The sequence below is a fragment of the Lycium ferocissimum genome, chromosome 7 (genome assembly GCF_029784015.1).
Source record: "Lycium ferocissimum isolate CSIRO_LF1 chromosome 7, AGI_CSIRO_Lferr_CH_V1, whole genome shotgun sequence".
Taxonomy (NCBI): Eukaryota; Viridiplantae; Streptophyta; class Magnoliopsida; order Solanales; family Solanaceae; genus Lycium; species Lycium ferocissimum.
This window is the reverse complement of record NC_081348.1, coordinates 55,105,041-55,125,529: the sequence shown is the minus strand read 5'-3', so window position 1 is coordinate 55,125,529 and position 20,489 is coordinate 55,105,041. Positions and strand designations below refer to the sequence as shown.

At 35.1% G+C, this 20,489-nt stretch overlaps 1 protein-coding gene and 1 non-coding gene across 2 annotated transcripts; one reads left to right on the top strand and one right to left on the bottom strand.

The window, feature by feature from the left end:
- Nucleotides 1–1,021: 1,021 nt before the first annotated feature.
- On the bottom strand, nucleotides 1,022–9,324 carry LOC132065691 (probable NOT transcription complex subunit VIP2). Its single transcript, XM_059459198.1, has 13 exons — nucleotides 9,139–9,324; nucleotides 7,547–7,655; nucleotides 7,295–7,473; nucleotides 6,535–6,916; nucleotides 4,940–5,143; nucleotides 4,754–4,849; nucleotides 3,910–3,998; nucleotides 3,622–3,807; nucleotides 2,010–2,432; nucleotides 1,878–1,930; nucleotides 1,756–1,797; nucleotides 1,423–1,567; nucleotides 1,022–1,306 (listed from the first exon to the last, which is right to left on the bottom strand). Exons 1-13 carry the CDS (start codon nucleotides 9,154–9,156, stop codon nucleotides 1,247–1,249), a joined length of 1,986 nt encoding a protein of 661 aa, XP_059315181.1. The 5' UTR covers nucleotides 9,157–9,324; the 3' UTR covers nucleotides 1,022–1,246.
- LOC132065884 (small nucleolar RNA snoR35) lies at nucleotides 7,547–7,627 on the top strand. The gene has a single exon (XR_009416846.1). It is a non-coding gene; the product is annotated as a small nucleolar RNA snoR35 (small nucleolar RNA).
- Nucleotides 9,325–20,489: the final 11,165 nt, after the last annotated feature.

The window sequence follows — 20,489 nt, the reverse complement described above, 5'->3', positions numbered from 1 at the left end:
AAGGCCCCGTTTGGACATGCAATTTGGATATTTTCAATTGTATTTTTCCTTATCGATTTAAAAACTTCACAAATTGTGAAAACTTTCAGAACATTCTCAATTCTTATACAATTTTACCAAATGAGCAAGTCATAGTTCATAACAAAATTAGTACACTACTAGAAAGCCTTTCTAAAAAATATAACATCAATTAATCAAATTTTTGTTCAATAAAAATGAAAATTTAACATGAATAGTAATGTAACTACTCTTTAATATAATCCTCCCACATAAATTAAAGATTGGTAGACGTTAGTGAAAGTTAATGATATTGGTAAATGATTGACGGAGGTAATTGTTAAAAATATCTACCAAGTTATGATTTATTTTTTTTTACAAAATATAAACTTATGGGTTAAATTTTATATTTTAAAAATTTTAAACCATGATTTGAAATCATGAGTGAAAACACATGTCCAAACGCTGATTTGAGGTCATAATTTCAAACCACGGTTTGAAAACGCATGGCCAAACGCCTACTAAGATTTAAACCCTATACATGTGTGCTGGAAGACAAATATAAAGTCTTAAGTTATATATTTCAAAATCAGTCAAAATTCTGAATCTGCCATCATTTCTCATAATCATTTTTCGACTTTAGCAGAAATCTCTCCCTCTCAAAGTCAGTAAGATATGATGCTGAAACACTTCTAATGCCACGTCTGGATTTATAGTTCGCTAAGTTAGCTAAGATAGTCCTTTTGAAAAGATCTTTTAACCATGGCTGCTGATGGCTTAACAAATTTACAAGCTCTTTAGCATCACAAATATGCTTATACTCCATAATTTTTCTTGGACAGGGCAGCCGCCAAAAATTGGTATACCACCAGAGACTAGTTAGACCGACGGCGATGCAGTCAACTCTTCTTTTTTGATTGTTTACTCACCATCTATTTTTCTTGTTCTCTTTGTACGGGAATGTTGGTGGTTGATGAACAAGCCAGTTTGCGCATGAAATCAAGGTCTCTTTCAGTAATTACGATTCTATCAACAATGCCTTAAAGATGACATTTATACGAAATTCTGAGAAAACATGTCTTTCTGACTTGCGACGTCTAAGAGATACAAGGAAATCAATGACTAAGACAACTCTAATTTTAACAATTGCTGCTAACAGCCCAATTGAGCAGAAACTACAGGTGAACTACCTGGCTCCTAGATTACGGAATATGTTGAAAAATGTACACTTATAAACTGGAACTCGAAATTAGTGTTGAGGTAGCGGAGGTCTTTTTTCCAACATTTCATAGTGCACGACAAAATTATCCTGCATTGAAGTTGTAGACGTGTTAAAACAGTGGAAACTTCATAAAACAGAAGCGCCTTGGCACATGACGAACCCAACTAATATACAAATTCAAAACTGTACTATGATATCCATACCTTACGGATTGTCTCCCATGTGTTTGGATCAAAACAAATATAAGACCCTCTCTCATATGCATTCGTCTTGACGAGAGGCTCCACGTTGGCAACCCTCATAAACCACAACCGATGTTCTCTGTGATAAAACCAGCCGCGGTTATACCTGCACACATGCAGCCTGCTATTAAATAGACTTCAGCTAAGCACTTAGCACATCCAGAAGGTCAACTGTAAAGTAAGGGGAGTATCCTACTACTAACATGCAATAGCTGACAAATTAGTTCTCAGGAAAACAGTAGAAGAAAATATACACCCAAAAGCAACCAACTTTGTAAAGAACAGAAAACATACAGTTCATTTGCAGCATACAGTTGCGCTTCATCTCTTGGCATGCTGTAAAACACAATGGATCCAGTTATCATCACATTGAAATTTCATAATCAAGGAACATTACCAGTTTACAAGACACTTACCTGTAAAAAATGTAAAACAAAGTATCTAGCTGCAACTTTGAGAAGTATGCTTGCTGCATCCAGAATAAAAAAGTATTTCAGCAGATAAAATAAGTCAGATCCAGATAAACAAAATATGCAAAGGCAGCTCACATTTAAAGGTGGTGGTTGCTTCGCATAATAACATTGGGGTACAGTAAATTCTGGATCCCCCTTGGCAGGCTCATCGGACCATGGGGAACCAAAAGTCTTGTACAAATTTTCAGCAGAGTTCAAATTCAATCCAAGTGTTGTTAGATCAATTCCAAGTGCAAGAGAAGTCAAATCTGGATCACTCATCCGTATTACACTTAGCAAACCAAGCATACCAAACGGGTCAGGAGCAACCTGGGATTGCATGGACTTTGAGCTCTGATCCCTGTATGGCTGACCTAAATTCGACATTTGCTGCAAACGGAATTGGGATTGACCCTGATGCTGTTGGTACTGCTGGATGAGCTGATCGTATGATCCAATACCAGAAGCATTACTTGAAGAATTAAGAGGCCGTAATCCAATACCAGGAGGTCCACCACTCTGAAGCCAAAGGAAGATTAAAAAAAGTTAGCTCCTTCAACCTGAATGAATGCAGCCTCTATTGCACACACCAGGAATCTAGACTTGTTGACATTCTAGCTTTGACCAAATCAAAACTCCAGTTTCAAATGCAATTCTTTTCTTTCTTTCTTCCCCCTTGTATTCAAGAGGGTAAATTCTGCTTTATGGCTGATTCGCAGAAACATTTTCGAATAAGAATCTTTTTTTAAGTACTGATTAACAGAAACTTGTAAATAATCAAACCTCTGACTATCAAATCAGCCAACTCAAGTGGAGGAAGCACTCGGGAAGAAGAACATTTAACAATGGACCAACCCCACCTGCCCCCCCCCCCACCCCCACCCCACGCCACACCCCAAAAAAAAAAAAAAAAAATAGATGGAAGGCGCAAAGCGTGTTACAAATATCCTCTTTATAAACAAAATCTTTTGTTGGAAACTATTAGCCTGTTTGGCCAAGCTTCTAAAAACAGCTTATTTTAAAAAGTACTTTTGGCTAAAAGCAGTTTGTGTTTGGCCAATTAATTTAAAAAGTACTTTTGAGCAGCAATTAGTGTTTGGCCAAGCTTTTAAAAAGTGTTTCTATGTGTATTTTTCTCAAAAGTACTTTTCAAAAAAAGTGCTTTTGGGCAAAAGCTATTTTTTTAGCTTCTGAAAAACTGCTTCTGCTACTCCCCAAAAGCACTTATTTTCTCCCAAAAGCTTGGCCAACTACCTCACTTTTTTAAACATAAGTACTTGTTGAAAAAATAAGTACTTTTGGGGGAAAAATAAGCTTGGCCAAACAGGCTATATGTTGCACAGAATTTACGGGTTGGACCTTATATAGAACAAAGTAAAATGTGACAAATCGGATAGGGTTGTAAGGCAGAAAAGATAGCAGGACTGAACTCTACAGACTTGATGAAGAATAGGAACAACTAAACTCACGCCTAACAAACTAGCCAGAGAAGAGAGGGACAAGCTAAAACATACTCCTAACAAATTGCTGCATCGTAGTAACATATTTTAGTTTGTTCGTCTGCAAGAGAGGGGGTTTGTTTCCCGTTATACTCGATGCGGCATAAAAGACTCACATGGAAGTAGTCTGATTGGAACAAAACACAATAACAAATTATTAAAAAGAACAAGACAAAGGGAGACCCAAAAAGAAATAAAGAGTAATTGACCTGTTGATGATAACTGGACTGGGATGATTGGAAGACATCTGGACCATGCAAATTCAGCAGATCCTGGTTGTTTATATTTGAAAAGGAGACACCACTATTACTAACAGATGGAGCATGTTGTAGCTGCTGCTGTGGACGATGCGATGAGTATGTTCCCCCCAAATTAAAACCCGAAGATCTTCCCATCTGCACCATTTAGATCGACAGCAGAATCAGCAGGCTGATGCATTTACGATAAGGTTATGGTTTTATAATACAGACAGTGAAGTTCCATAAATCTGTGCTTACTGAGAAGTGTTGCTGTTGCATCATAGAAAGAGCATTATCATGAAGTTGCTCTTTCTGGTGAGGATCCATAGCATAATCAGCATTCCCACCTTATCAAACATGAGAGCAATAGTGTTATTAGACTCCTAGCATTGAAGAGCAACCAGCAAACCCCTCCTCTACACCCAGTCATTCTCCACTAACCGTTTTTTCATCCCCCCCACCAAAAAAAAAAAAAAAAAAACGTTCATACCGTAAAGCAAAGGAGACTTATAAATTCTTATCCCTGATAAGTACATATGTCACAAAATTCAGGCAGAAATAACTAATAACGCAGCCATAAACATGGTAAACCCCTTCCCCTTGCCTTCTCAAGGAAAAATAGAGCTATATGACGAAACAAGGATACCCATAACAGGACAGGGAGCAAGTTTGAGCTTGTGAGTCGATAGCATCTACTGTCATCAGAAACTTGAGCTTGCAGTCCACCAATATTCAAGTAAAGAAAAACAGGAGCTGGAGAGACTAATTGATAATCTCCTAGCCAAGGAGATGTAATTAGCCTCGATTTCAAGTTTTTCGGTACAGCCAAAGGGAAGCACAAAAGACTCCCTTCTCCACTCTACCCTAGTAAAAAAATGAAAAGTCTGACGTGGAAGGTTACGAGAATCTCCGATTTCATGTCACCTCCTCAATTACGGAAAGAACAAGGTTTCATAAATGTACTCTTTTTACTCCCTACTCCTCCCCTTACTGTTGTGATCCCCGCTAAAAAGTGTAACAGCAAACATGTGTAGCATGTTACTACTTGATCAACCCACTCAAGACAAATTGTACGAGCTTTGTGCATGTAGAAGAAAAGCACCTTTGAATCCTGGTAAAGCAGGAAAATCTTCATTTTGAATGCTGAATTCCTGGTTTTGCTGAACAATAGGACTGAGCCCTTGTTTCCGCAAAGAACCTGAGAATCTTGCATTATCAGTTTTCTGAATAAACTTTATGATAAAAGCACTAGCAAAGAATGTTTAGAAGGAGAAGGAACATTAATTACCCAATTGTCCTTGAAGTCCTCCAGCCGAACTAGGTCGACTGCCCAACTGAGGGAAATCATTGATGTCAAAAGGAGCATCATTTGAATTTACATCATTCAACAATCCCAATGAATTAAGGTTTCCCATTGCTTGGATGTGGTTTTGAGATAGTGGACCACCAGCAGGATAGGAATTTCCTAACATAGAAAGTACCTGCGGAGAGGCTGATTCCAAATACTACCATTAGCATAAGAAGAGGATTCACCAACCTGCAAACAGTGGGTGTTACATATACCTAGTTAAGCTACCTATCTTAAAATGACATCTCAGTGTGAAATCATTGAAAAAAGCTACAAATGACATCTCTATGTGAAAGCAATGACAAAAGCTGCAAAAATTTCTAAGCGGTTTATTTAGGTACTCAAGTTGAACAAAAACCAAACAAAATTTTCCCATCCAAAAGAACTTATTTGACAAACAACAAAACCGTCGATCATTTTTCCATCCCTTTTTGTGTTTACCCTCCTCTCCCTGCACCATCCCCACTATTTTCTTCTTCTTTCAAGCCATAATTCAGAAATTTTGAAAAACGGGCCGTATTATTTTTATTTCAGATTTTCCTTGTTTTTACTTGCTTTGACTGGCATATTCTTTAATTGATGTAGAAGTTTTGATCCAATATGTTACGTTTTTTGGACAAGAATATAAGCTTAGCACCAGTCCCACTGTCGACTCATGTGTGCGAGACTAGGTAGTTAACTCTCCACCCACCCCCAAAATATATGGATAATCCGTATCACTATTAGTACACAATCTTGAGGAGGTTATTATATATTTTCAAATGTCAAGGAGGTTTTATCACAAATCAAAAACTGAGGACTGTAATCGTATTTAACTGAAAGACTTTTTTTTTATAAGGTAACACTTGTATATATATATATATATATATCCAAAAACAGATCTGTCACAAAGACTCAAAGACTTTTCATGTAGAAAAATTCTCAAGAAAATATAAGACAATGTTATCTAAAGAGCATCCTGTAGGGTTTAGTCAAGGAAAATAATTAAAACCAAAATAGCCAAAAACATGAAGAAATTTTTGAAAATCTTATAACATCTCAATTTCCCTTCCACTACAAATAACCTGATACCTATACTGTGGGAAAAATATGTCTCAAAATGAATGATAAGGAATACTGGGAAAACGCATAATTCCAGTAACTTCGTCCACCAAGGTTTGCAGTTGGCAAAATTAGCACAATTCATTTTTTACTACATTCAAAATTAACCGTAACGTCCAAAACATGAAGTAGTGCAGCTGAAAAGAAACAAACGAACGAAATGAGCTGAGGCTCTGCCAACTGTGAGGAACACTCTTCAATAACTTTGGGAAGTAAAAAAAGAGAATGCATAGCAAGAGCCCAAGGGAGTCAACAGACTAGATGAGGCCAGAGGGAAACTATCAGTACAACAACAACATACCCAGTGTAATCCCACAAGAAGTGGAAGGAAACTATCAGGCATTCAAGCTAATTTACCGTGCTAAACAACAGAGAGAACAAGGGAGCTAACAAACTAGAAGAGGGAAATAATCATCTAATCAAAGCTGATTTACCTTGCTGAAGAGCACCGCTCATTATCCTATTAGGTCCTTGAAGATTTAAATTTCCAGAACCAGCATTGGCGTTCATATTTAACCGTGAAGCAAGACCAGGCGCAGACAATCCTGCACCAGAGCCAATGCTTCTGCCAATGTTGCCCCCACCAACTATATTTCCAACTGAGTTTGTCATCCTTGGGCCTGCATTTCCCAAAATTTGGGACACCCCAAGACCTGGCACAGAATTTCGATTACCAATTGCTGCAGAGGTTGGGAGAATCCCAGGAATAGAACCTCCTACACCACTAGCATTATTGCTATATCCCGCATTACCAACAACACTCATACCAGCTCTACTTGTCATTCCAGAATGACCAAGCGAATTGCCTTGGGATATCTGTAAAACAAATACTAACAGGCATATAAGATGCAATACAAGGGAATGTCGCTTTGGCATATAGAGGACAAAACGAGGAATATTTCCGGAATGAAATTTAACAAATCCTTGACATGGTTTACAATATATTAGCAGTATCTTTCATCTCCATTTCCAAAAAGCGAATTAAACCATTACTAAAATGAAAATCACACCCCACCCTCAAAAGTTCCCGTCGGCCATGGTTTCCCATCACAAATTAGATTTCACCAAGTGCAGGAGAGAGCCTAGAAGAGATAATGACAATGATTTTGAATGTTTTCCCCCTCCTTCCCTTCCCACTTAGGTAATATCAAATACAAAAAGATAGAATAGTGATAAGAGAAACATTACACAAACCTGAGACAGGGAAGCGGGGAGATTGTTTGATGAAAAACGACCACCAGAAAGGTTATTTCCAGATTGCTGGACACCACTGGAGGGGAGGTTATTTATCGCTGTGTTTCTTGAACCAAGTGCCCCCTGCATGTTAGGAATGTTGAAACTCCCATGAATGTTATGCAGCCCCTGAATAGTTCCTGTGAGGAAGAAGTTTAGTGATAGATTGGCATAAATATCCGGAAAGTAACAAGAATCCAGCAAATAACTCACCAGAGTGATGATAAAGAGGGGAGGGTGCACCAGATTGAGAAGAGAAAGATGAAGGAAATGAGCGGCCGGTGTTGTCAGGAAGATTTGAAGCTGATCCGTTTAGAGAAGACTACAACAAACAGGAAATACATTACGAAAGGACTGCTAAAAAATTATTCAGCTCAGAATAGCCCTTTTTCATGTATGAAAACTATGTCATCCAAGACATCTAATACACCATAGAGAAAGGTAATCAATCAAATAATAGGGGAAGTGGTCCTTAAAGCTGCTCAACTTCCATTATTCAACCATAGACTCAAAACTTCAATCTTTAACTGTCCTTCCGCATAATCAAGCAATCATGACATTGGATTTTAAAATCATCCAGCAAAAGAAGCCGGTTTTTATGGAGTGATAGATGCATGGCATTCTATGAAAAGGGCAGCCACCTACAAATGGCTAAGAATATACATAAACCAATGTCAATACTGAAATACATAGTACTTAGATGCCAAAATATCCACAAATTTCCGATCTCTCAAACAGTACAAAACTATTAAGAGCACACCCAATTTACGAAGCCCTTTCATTTGGAATACCGATTTAGGAAGTCCATTCATTTGCCCAATGCATCAGCCTGGTCTAGGAATTATTCTTTCCATAACTATTGCTAGGAAATTTAACTAATTCCGCATTCAGAAGCCCAATATTGATGTCCACACCTCAAAACTGCTGACAGTTTCAGATAGCAGCGAGAAAGGTGTAGATAATGCAACAGACTTATCAATAACATCTTCCACACGCTTCCATAAACATTGGACAATCATGCTTGATTTCAATTATAGCAAGATGCTTTACAGTTCATCTACTAGACAGGTAACGTCAATGAATGATAATTGTAATCTAAATTTATTGAACAGCTTTTCATTCTATTCTCAATCTAGTAATAATCAGGTCCAATGAAGTAGGGCATGAAAAGAGTGAATTTTTTTTTATTTTTTTTTTTTGATTGGTGAAAATGAGTGAAAGTTTATCCAACTAGTCTAACAAAATAACTGAAACAAATATTTCCAGAAAAAGAACCAACAGAAGGATAATAGCCTTACAGAAACACGAGATATTCCTTTCGTGCAAATTTATATGACACCCTTTCATTTTGGAGTGCTCCAAATTGTCTGGCACTATTCTATTAACAACGAATTTTATACAACTTCCACAAAGTTCAAAAATAAATTTAACAATTGAAATTTTAAACTTTGCTGATTTTTCTGTATTAAATTAACTTTTCAACCATTACTTTAATACTTCCTTAAACTACATAATATAATAGATCAGTCAAAGTAACAGCCTAAACTCCATTTTAGTCAAAACTATCACATAAAATCGATAGCAAGAGTAATTGTAAATCCAGGAGAGGATGTAGAAATTAGATTTCTACCAGCATCAACCAACTTCTTGTACAATATCAGCACCTAGTCCTTCCAAAATAGGAAAGTGAACAGAAAAGGGGCCAACTAAAAAGAAACAACTTTTCCAAAACAGAACAGCCATGAATACAAGAACAGAACTGAAATATCAGTATACAAATAAATTTTATTAAGAAAGATGAATACGTTGAGTAACCCTGACATTGCAGAAATGTCAAGATGTCATGCAGAAATTATTCCTGGTTGTACAGCAGCTTCCGTTATCCTTAACTTCGGAAAGGTTATGGAAGAAAATATTGGAAGCCTTTCCAATGAGTAAATACCTATTATCTGAAAAGGAATGTGATTGGAACAGCCAGTCAAAAAGTATTATCGATCTCTACAATCGAATTGAGCGAAAAAAGAAATAAGATAGCATCAAAAAGTAACCAAAGCATAATTTAAGCCTTGAAACGTGCTGAGAGAGAGCCACAAAGCATGAGCACACAAAGTCCTGAGCATGCAAAACATATGACCCGGTGGAAGCCAGTTTTCAGAAACGTATTCAACGAGTTCACCTCTTCAAAACACCAGTTAAAATTCGAAAAGGTAAAAAACCATTAAAAATTTCATGCTCATGTTATCATCATGCAATTTGGAGACTCAGTGTGAGAAAGTGTGCTCCCACCTCAGTCGACACGTTTACTCTGAACCTGTGTGAGTAGGATAGCAAGCCATCCAGTGAAATAATGGAGAAGCGCGCAAAATGGTGCAGTAAAAAAAGTATGCAACAATTAAATGACTAAAAGATTTATGAAGTTTCTCAGCATGCAACTGGCGTTACTGGCCACTCCATATGCAAATTAACAACTTAAGCGTTCACATCATAAGAAATACGTAGTGAAGAACGTGTACTCTCGCCAAATTACTTTCAGACCGTTCCAGGAAAATAATAACGACAATTAAAATCCTTTTAATTGGTATGGAATTCACAGCTTCCAATAAATAATTTTGGTTTTTCCTTTTATTTCTTTTGGTAACTTACTTCTAATATCACTTATTACCAGCTACACGGATTTCCAACACAGTATTCCAATGGACTAAACACAATGTAATATAGCCACAACAATCTACCGAATCTAATATACAAAATATCACACTTCAAACTCAAACAACAAAGAAAAGTAAAATTCATGCACATACATACTTCAATAAACCATAAAATATATATCTATCTATCCTTCATCTATGACTAATCCACACTTGCTGCCCCAAAGAGTCCAAAATATTAAATAATACTCCCTCCGTTTCAATTTGTTTGTCTTACTTTCCTTTTAGACTGTTTCAAAAAGAATGTCTCTTTCCTTTTTTTGTCTATTCTTTAGTTCCAATTTTGGAACATTCTACACATCTTTAGTTTAAGACCACAAAATTCAAAAGTCTTCTCTACTTTCTTAAACTCCGTGTCAAGTCAAAACCAGACAAGCAAATCATAACGAAGGGAGTATTACTAATCACCAGCTACACGAATTTTGAACAGAGTATTCCAATGGACTAAGCACAACCTAATATAGCCACACAATCCACCGAAACTAAAATGCAGAATATCACACTTCAAACTCAAACAACAGCGAAAAATAAAATTCATGCATAAACCTAATTCAATAAACCAAATATATATATATATATATATATATATATATATATATATATATATATCCTTCTTCTATAACTAATCCACGCTTATTTCCCCAAATGCGCCTAAAAATTAAATAACATTCTATAGGTAAGTCGAAGAGAAAATAAAGCAAAAAAAACTATTCCCTCCGTTTCAATTTGTTTGTCTGGTTTTGACTTGGCACGGAGTTTAAGAAAGTAAAGAAAAACTTTTGAATCTTGTGGTCTTAATCTAAAGATACGTAGAATGTACCAGAATTCCCTTTAATCTTTTGTGGTCTTAAAACATGTCATGTGGAAAGTTGGAATTAAAGAGTTGTCAAAAAAGAAAACAGACATTCTTTTTTAAACTGACTAACAAGAAAAGTAAGACAAACAAATTGACCGTGAAATCGAAACTAAAATACTACTCCCTCTATCCCAATTTATGTGATACAGTTCGCATTTCGAAAGTCAAACTTCTTTATTTTGACCGTGAAATCGGACGTCCAAACTTTTAAGTTTTTTCAAAAAATAATTTACATATTTAGAAACTACACAAAAAAGCACAATACGTCACAATAATTAATAATTTAAAATATTTAAAAGGCATACGAATAAATAGCGGTCAAAGATTTTCTGATTTGAGTCTCGAAATCCGAACTGTCATTGGGACAGTGAGAGTACTAAATATCAGCGAAAAGTAAAATCCAGTGCACATAACAAAGCGCCAAAACAAAAAATTTTTAAAAAATTAAGAATTCGATAGGTAAAGTAAAGAAGAAACTGAAGCAAATAAAACTAACAAAAACACGAAAAAGCCCTAGATAACAAGTACTAACAGTAAGTACGTACCCTAACATTTTTGCACGATACACAAAAATTGACAGTTACATAAAGGAAATAGATATATGTATATATATATATAAATAGATCGAGAGATTACCGGAAAAAGAGAGATCTAGGTGCCAAGTAGTGACGTTCGATGGTGTCAGGCGATTATTGATGAAAGAGAAGAGAGTAGACAAGGGGGAAATGGAAAAGAAAAGGGCTGATATATATAAAGATTATTTTTGAAACCCAATACCCAAAAAGCCCAATACTATAGCCTATAGATTTTGAACATTTTTTTGCGCGGATTGCCCTTCTTTTGGAGTGGTCTTTAAATTTCGCTTATATTTCAGGGCTTTAAATTACGCCTCATATCGCTTGGCCTTTAATTTTTTGCCCTTTCATACAAGCAACCCTAAGCGTTCACGTTGAAATCATGAGGTTCGGGTTCGAACCCCGCTCAAGCATGAATTAAAAACCGCAAGGCAAGATTGTCGCGTGTATGCCGGACCCGATATATTTGTTAAGGAATTACCAAAGTTACGTCGGACCTCTGATACTCGCTTTATGGGCGACTTGGCATAAAGACATACTGGTCCGGCATAACTTTGGTAATTCCTTAACAAGTTTATCGCTTGTCCAAGATAACTTTGATAATTCATTAACAAGTTTATGCCGGGTCCCGCATAACTTTGATAATTCCTTAACAAGTTTATGCCGGGTCAGCCATATTTATGGACAAACTTTTAATGGGACCGCATCAAAGAATCATAACAAACGAATAAAGAATGTGGATGTTCGTTCTACCTAAATGTATCTTAATGCATATTCAGTCTTAAAATGTTGCAAACGCATCTCGTTAGTATTTGCACTTACCAAGTTGTGCAAATTGACACATCCTACGATGCACCGAGAGATAAAATATAAAAACAATATTAGCCTTTTACGAGCATGCTTTGTTTGTGCCAATGTATGATTCGTTTCTTTTCCCAAAGATTATCGTCATTGATGTTAAGTTCAATTTGGTTGCCAATACGTGGAGTTTGAACTAACCAAATTTGGCTTATAAAACAAAGTCTATGTCTTAAGGAAAAGTTATGCCTTATGGGACATACTTTTAGTTATGCCTTAACTAAAAGTCTGCCCCATAAGGCATAACTAGGAAAAGACTTTTAGTTAAAGCTTAACTAAAAGTTTTTCCATAAGTATGCCGGATTCGGCATAAACTTGTGAAGGAATTACCAAAGTTATGCCGTATCCGGCATACTTATGCCAAGTCTTCCCATAAGGCATAAGATAAAAATGCGGTCCGCAAGATAACTTTGGTAATTCCTTAACAAGTGTATGCCTTGGGGGCAAAGCGAAATTTAAACTCGCCTTGCGAATTTTTTTAAAATTTTTGATCGGGAGAGGGGTTCAAATCTGGAACCCATGGGTTTTAGCCGAAAGGCAAAATTTAAAGATTTCAAATATGAGGGGCAAAATTTAAAGACCACCCCAAAAGAAGGGCAATTCTGCGAATTGCTCGATTTTGAACAACTATTCCATTTACTTCTCGAAAACATTTCAATAATTTTATTTCCTCCGTCTCAAATTATGTGTCACCTTTTTAAAATAAATGTTCACTTAACCTTTAACCTTTAGCACATTCCTTAAGAAAATACTATTCCCTCCATCTCATGGAGTTTAAAAAATAAAGGAATTTTTTTGAATTTTATGGTCTTAAATTAAAGATATGTGTAGTCCTTTAAATCTTATGGTCTAAAATTTGCTAAAACTTACTAAATATAGAAAGAGATATTCTTTTTGGGACATATAAAAAAAAGAAAGTAATACGCTTAAATTGAGACGGATGGAGTTATTCCTAGGTGACAATCGGTATTTTGACTAAACTATCCTTAATTACATACTACCTAATAATTACTAATATAGTTTCTTTATCACATAAAAAATCACTTATCTACATAGGGGTAAATTTGAAAGAAAATAATTAATTCCTTCTTGATTATGTAAGTGGATAATTATTTTGAACCAAAATAAAAAAGGCTAAGTGGACACTTATTATGAACCGGAGAGAGTATTAGATAGGAGAGGTATTTGACTAATTTTTCCATTATTTATATCTAAGCTATAATCTCTCTATCAGCTCCATTAATGATAAAATTCTACTAAGGGTAAAATAAAAATAAAAAATTAATTGTGCCTTGAACTTTTAAAACGATAAATAATTTGAGATAACTATTTTTAGTAACTATAACAGATAATTTGAGACAGAGGGAGTAGTAAATTTTTAATGAAGATATTTTTTTCATCTTAAAATTGTTTATTCCGTGCTATTTTATATAAATTATTACTATTTCGAGAGTAAAATTATTCAATCTACTACTTATAATATTTTCAAATATTTCTAATAACTCTTAGTTATAAATGAAAAATTGAGATTTATAATATCATTTTATACATAATCAGTAAATATATATAATTTTTATTTCAAACAAATATAAATTCAAATTCATACTAAATTTAAATGTAGTTACCTCATTTGGGTTTAGATTAGCAAATTTTCAGTAGAAGTTTACTGCATAAATTAAAAATTATCGTGGATAATAACTAAAATTTGATGCATACACCTCGGCAACACTAGCAAGAAAATATGCAAGACTTGCATTGTGAATCAAATCTAAAAATCCTTTAAGAACCTGTTCATAGCAAATGTCGTTGTTTTTACAATATTTTGTACTAAATGTCGTTCTCTTTACGACATTCGATCATTGTTTTTACGACATTTGTTCATAAATGTCAAAAATTCTTCATTTTCACCAAATAAATATTGTCGTATCTCTACTTTCTTATAGTGGTAGAAATAGACTATTGTTGACAGAAGATCATCTACGAGCGGGGTGAAAGATCATCTACTGGTTGCTTCAATGATGTTGGAATGTGTAAAACCCACGTATGATTCTAACCAAGAAGACGGGAACCCCTTGTATTTCTGGTAAACAAAGTTGTAATTTAGGTATATTGATAATTGTAGTTTGTAGAGTTCAAGTTACCATCTACTACTATATATTTACCTTATATAAATATTTAAAGTATTAAAAAGGTAAGATACTTGAGAGTTTACATGTAATAGGGTTTAAAATTACCTGACAGTGAGAAAAACGTTTACATTATCGGTGGATATTAGTTAAACACAAAGAGTCTTCCTTATGGGGTTTTGCTATTTAATTTGATCTTGTTTATTTTTTATGGGTGTGGATGATTGAGAAATTACTATCCAATGCTACAATCTACACGGAAAAAAATCCAGTCAAGTACAATAGTGTCAAGTAATGTTCAATGATCCTGTAGATCAATGGCACATGTACTATAAAATAATTAATGGTTGAGATCCATTTCAACTCATATACTTAATAAAAGAATTAAAAATGGCAAAATATACTAACGTGTTATAAAATAATAAAGCAAGAACAAAAATATAGTAGAGAAAGAGAGAAGAGAGGAGAATTCTTTTATTTCTCTTTTTGGGGATGATATACAATGAAGAGAACATCTCTATTTATAGGAGAAAATTAACTTGGTACCAAAGGCATAAATCCTAAAGTTTCTCCTAAAGATAGACATCCATAATTAAATAATATTTATAACATAACGGAAGTTGTTAACTATAACACACTTTTCTTACCATTTAAAAAAGATTTACTTTCTATTGCTATTTCAACTAGAAATTACAGTTAAATACACCACACAACTATTATATTTTCAGATATTTAATCGTCAAATATTGTCAAATTTCTTAACAATGACATTATCCTCAATCAATATAAAAATTTCTTAACTATTATCCTCAATCAATATAAATATACCTCATTTAGAGAAAGAAAAAATAATAAATTCCATCATAGAAAAACTATGCAATGCAATTGTTTTTTTTTTTACTAATCCAACTCCACAATAAGGGTGTGATTGGTACGATTTGGATGGTAGTTTTACGAAATTTATACAAATTTAGCTTTTTTGTTATTTTATTTTATATAAATTAATCTAGACTTTGCAAAACCGTCTCATCGTCTTTATTTCCGAGCAATAATTCAAGCAAAGAATTAATGAGATCATACATTTAAAAAAATCACAGTGCAACCAGATTTTGTTTTGAGCTTTTCGGATGAAGTATAAAAATATATAATACTATATCAAAAATATATCTTTAAAATAAATAAAAGAATCAAACTTTAAAATAAATAAAAGAATCAAACTTTAAAATAAATAAAAGAATCAAACTCAATAAGATCAAACAATAACTAACTTTAAAAGAACAGAAGAAAATAAAACCCTGTTTCTAAAAAGTATCATGTTTCTACGTTGTACAAACTTTTGGATTTCTTAGGAAAGAAAGTAAATCTTTTTAAATGGCAAGAAAAGTGGGTTATAGTTAACAACTTGCGTTAGTATATTTTGACCTTTTAAGTCTTTTATTAAGCATATGAGTTGAAATAGATCTCAACCAATAATTGTTTTATGATACATATGGCATAGATCTACAAGACCATCGAACATTATTTGACACAAATATACTTGACTGGATCTTTTTCCAATTTGCACTACTCCCTTATTTTGTAATATTGCTACTAATTCTTTTCAAATATTATTACCCAGTTAACCAAAAAAAAAAAAAAATCTTACAATAGGCTAAATATTGGATTCCTTTCCATTTGCTCCAAATTAGAAGAATCCTGATGCTTTAACAAACAAACAAAAAACTTGATGGATAGTGTAACGGTTCGCTTTTTCGCGCGGATTTAGGGAGCAAGAAGGCTACTACGAACTCGCTGACGCTCTTTCGGACTTTGTCTTAAAAGAGTCGCCACCTAATTTTTAGGAAATTAGGAAAACCGGTTTCGAAGGGTTTATTCAAATACAGTGACAAAACTTTCGTAATCCAGAGTTCTAGGTAAGGGTTCTGATGTTCCCCTGGAGAAGGTGGTAGGCACCCAAGTATTAAGGATCCGTACTGTACGGTTGACCTTCGAATTCCAGTATATGAATATTTGTTTAAACTGCTTATTTTGTGTTTATTTTCCCGCAAAGAAGAACTGTCACGCATATCATATACTTTGACAGAATATATCCCCTTTATTTATAGGGGTATCGTAGTTTCAAATTTATATCATCCACGCGTAAATAGTTTCCCTTTATGTAAGAAATAAGTAAACTATAAAGAAATATTGTTTTTTTTATACTCATACACCGGGGCTCGGGTTGACTCGTATTGGTATGTTTCAATCTTATTCAGAACTTTATATTATGCGTAGGTTCTTTAATCGTTTATAAAGGTATTTTATTTTTTTAACGAGTATATCCCGCCTGAAAAATAAAGGTTAATTTGGGCCAACTTTGGGCCAAAATAGCGTTCGTGCTAAAAAAACTTCCACTTGTTTCTATTTTTTCAGAGATGAGTTTCATGGCTTTGGCAAAAATCTGATTTTTTGTCTTCTGAAAAATCAGCCCAATATTGTGCCAAAAATTGGTCATGTATAGATTAAATCCAATTGTTAAACCTGTCCAATTAAAGCTGATTTTTGAAATTCAGTTTGGAGTAGGAATTTAATTAATAAACTCATGTTTATGAAATAACTTTATTATATAAAACGTGATTTGTTTGTTTAAGCTTGGAAAATCAATGGCGATCTGTTTGGAAGCAGTTTAAAGTCTTACTTTGATACTTAGTTATAAAAATGAAGAGATTATGTTGAGTTCATGGGTTTTTAAAGAAATCGCGTACGGGGACCTAAAGTCGACTAAACGGCATAAGAACCGTTGTCCTAAGACGTCTAATTCCAATCATAAGGATTTCCACTATAATATGAATTTGAATACACTTTGTACAAGCACATCAAAATCGGAATAAGTCCTTGAATAAATGTAAAGAGACTAAGTTAGATTAGGGGCGTACCAAGCCCCTAGTTGGCCATTTTCACCCATGGCTGGGCTTTCTACGCGTCTCGCTATCTTCTTTGTCTTCCCAGACTCTATTTTTTGAAGTAGTACTCCTACTTGGGCCTTAGGCCCAAGAGGGTGGTTCATGCATTTTTTTACCTGAGCAGTCACGTGATAGGAGGAGGGGGGGAGGGGGAGAAGAAAGAAAACACCGGTTAATTTATAATCGCTGAACTTATCACTATAATAATAATCAACTATATTTATGTATATATACATATCAAACAAAACCATATAAAGTTTTATGCTTACCCCATACCAGTCCCAAAATGGGGTTTTATTAATTTGAGACTTGACATGGTATGGGGACTGGGTCCTTGCCCCGTATACCCGATGTCGCACAAGTTTCAAGGGGTTTCTAGGGACCCCAGGCATGGCTAACACCGGGAAATGCTCGGACAACCCCAAACTACCACGACTCATTTCAAAATTGATAAACCCCAAAGAAAGACAGTAGAGAGCATAAGGCTTTAAGACTAAACAAAATCAACTAAGCTCACACATGACAAAACAACAACACTGCCCAGGAACAAGAGATATAAGCAAGGCATAGCATGAAATGATTCGGTAAGATTCAGCAGATCAGCCGAGGCACAACATGAGAATCTCATTAGCATTTTTACAGCAAGTTTGAAGGAGAGCACAGGTTACTAATAATATAGTAGCACAGGTGAAGCAAGATCAGCTCAACAAGAAGAATCACTCAAACCCATTTTAAGGCCAGGTCTTTACAGAATCAAAAAGCATGCAGGACTACTCTTAGGCAAATTTTGTACATACAGGCAAATGTCATTAGGCTTGCTTTAAACAAGATGTTGTGGCCAATCATGTGTGTGGGAACAGCAGGAGTTAATCACATTAGAAGGGCAATCTTGGACAGGATCATACATGGGTAGGGATAGGGGGGCATGATGGGGCCTAAGCAAAGTGCCATATGAAGGACCAAAGATCCAAACAAAGCCTTTTTTTTTTACCCAGCAGAGAAGGCCTCAGAACAAGACATGGCAAAACAATAAGTCTTAACAGAAAAGTTCAGCACCAACAAAGGAATGCAACATGGTCATAAGTTCAGCACAAGTCATAAAAATGCCACAAGGACCAATTTCTATATCTATAGTACATAGTTAGGTGCAGACTGCAGTAATGTACAACGAGTGGGCAAAGTTGGTACCTAGGACTACATGGCTAGGTGAGGCAAACAAACAAGGTGGTGCAGCCAAGAGAAGGAAGCAGAGGCAGGGAACAGGCATGTTAAGAGAAAGGGGAGGGACTATGTGTAACGATCCATTTGGTCGTTTTGGCGTTTTGGAGTCTTTTCCCAAAATACCCTTTTCGTAGCTTTAAATGGTATTTTTGACTTGCGGGAATTGGTGGCACGGTGATTTCATTGACAGGTACTTTTTGAATTATATTTATTTAGTGTGTGAATATATATTCGTAGGAATTTTATTTCCACAATATAAGGTATAGTTGGTGCATAATGTAGTTGAATAACTGAGTTAGTTTTTACCTCTTACATAGTGGTTGAGTTAATAGGTTATTTGGGCTATTAATTTTAGTCGGTGGTTAATAGGCCAAGTCCATAATTTATTTAGCACTCATGTTATATGGCTCATATATAAGAATCACTTTAAGTGGGTAGGGTTTGAAGTTGTTAAAGGAGGACATCAAAAGTTTCAAGAAAGGAGTAGCTACGCACGGAAGTTACGATGTCTATGCCTTGAAGAGGAGATTCTCACCTTCAGGCAGATGATTTGAGTGATTTATTCACAAAGATATTATTTAACAATGTGCAGGTAGGATAATATTTGATTTTAATGAGACCATTTTCTTTAAGGATACGGTTCTTTGCTTATGGAATTGGGTGAAAATTAGTGGATGGCTAATGATGACAAAATTATTTGAGGGGCTAGATAATGTAATGATGAAGCAATCATTGGGCACAAATAATAGAATGGGTGTTTGGTTAATGCCTGATCCCTGTACGTTTTCTTGCAAATTGGAAGCCATGACTATCAATTCTTAAAGCAATCAGTGGCATACGTGAAATGCAATATTGTAATGCCAAATTCTATTGTTGGGTACTTTCGGGAATAATGGATGGAAATAACGAGCTGCTAAACTTAATTTGTGATGTTTTCTCTTTGAGATATATTTGTACCCTTAAATTCGTGGTAGTTGAGATATGCAAAATGGGATTGTAATCCTAAGTTAAGATTTTAGGGGTAATTAAAGGTTTCGGACCCTAGTCTTAAGAAATGAGAATTAATGATTTGAGAGTACATTTATGGAAGAAGTTGACTAAGTTTCTGGATTTATGACCCTTAGGTTATGGTAAAATGATTTTTAAAGAAAATTTCAGTTTTGCCCTTGTAGGCTTGGGATCACTTTTCGAGGTGCGTTTTGGGATTTCAAATATAAGTATAGCAATATGGGTGTCCTTATATTCGTATTCTAACGTCGATCTCATATTTGATAGACTTCGATCATTCGAAGGCTCTACGCAAAGGGAAGGCATTGATTTGATCGTTCATGGCACCCGCTCGGCATTGAGGTAGGTTACGGCTTACTTTATGTCTAGACTCCGGTTAGCGAAACGTATATAAATAGTAGTGATTGACGGGGAAAGCATGATAGGTCTTCAGGCATGGTGTAGAGGTGAATTTCATCTAGGTTGATATTGTCAGGTGTTATGTGAGCTTGTCGCCATTACTGTGATACTGTTATGTGGGCTTGTCGCCATTATTACGATATTGTTATGTGGGCTTGTCACCATGGTTGTGATTTCATGTACTTGATATAATTGTGCGATATTGTTATGTGGGCTTGTCACCATGGTTGTGATTTCATGTACTTGATATAATTGTCTCTCTCTCTCTCTTGTTATCTCACTTGTCATATGTAAGAGGAAGGTTATTACTGAGAAATTAAATATTGAATTGCACTTCATAGTATGAATATGTGGAACCTATGATTGCGGTGATTATTGAGATTGATTTCATGCGAGGCATGCATCCCATATTCTATGTGTTATTTGATGTGATTATCACCTAGTTGTATCACTGTCACATACT

What these genes read in the sequence shown, in the direction of transcription:
- LOC132065691 (XM_059459198.1), bottom strand. An exon ending in CCCTCTTTATCATCACTCTG is followed by an intron (nt 7,474 to 7,546) that starts GTGAGTTATTTG and finishes TCTTCCTCACAG; the next exon opens with GAACTATTCAGGGGCTGCAT. An exon ending in AGTCCAGTTATCATCAACAG is followed by an intron (nt 2,433 to 3,621) that starts GTCAATTACTCT and finishes CTTTGGCTTCAG; the next exon opens with AGTGGTGGACCTCCTGGTAT.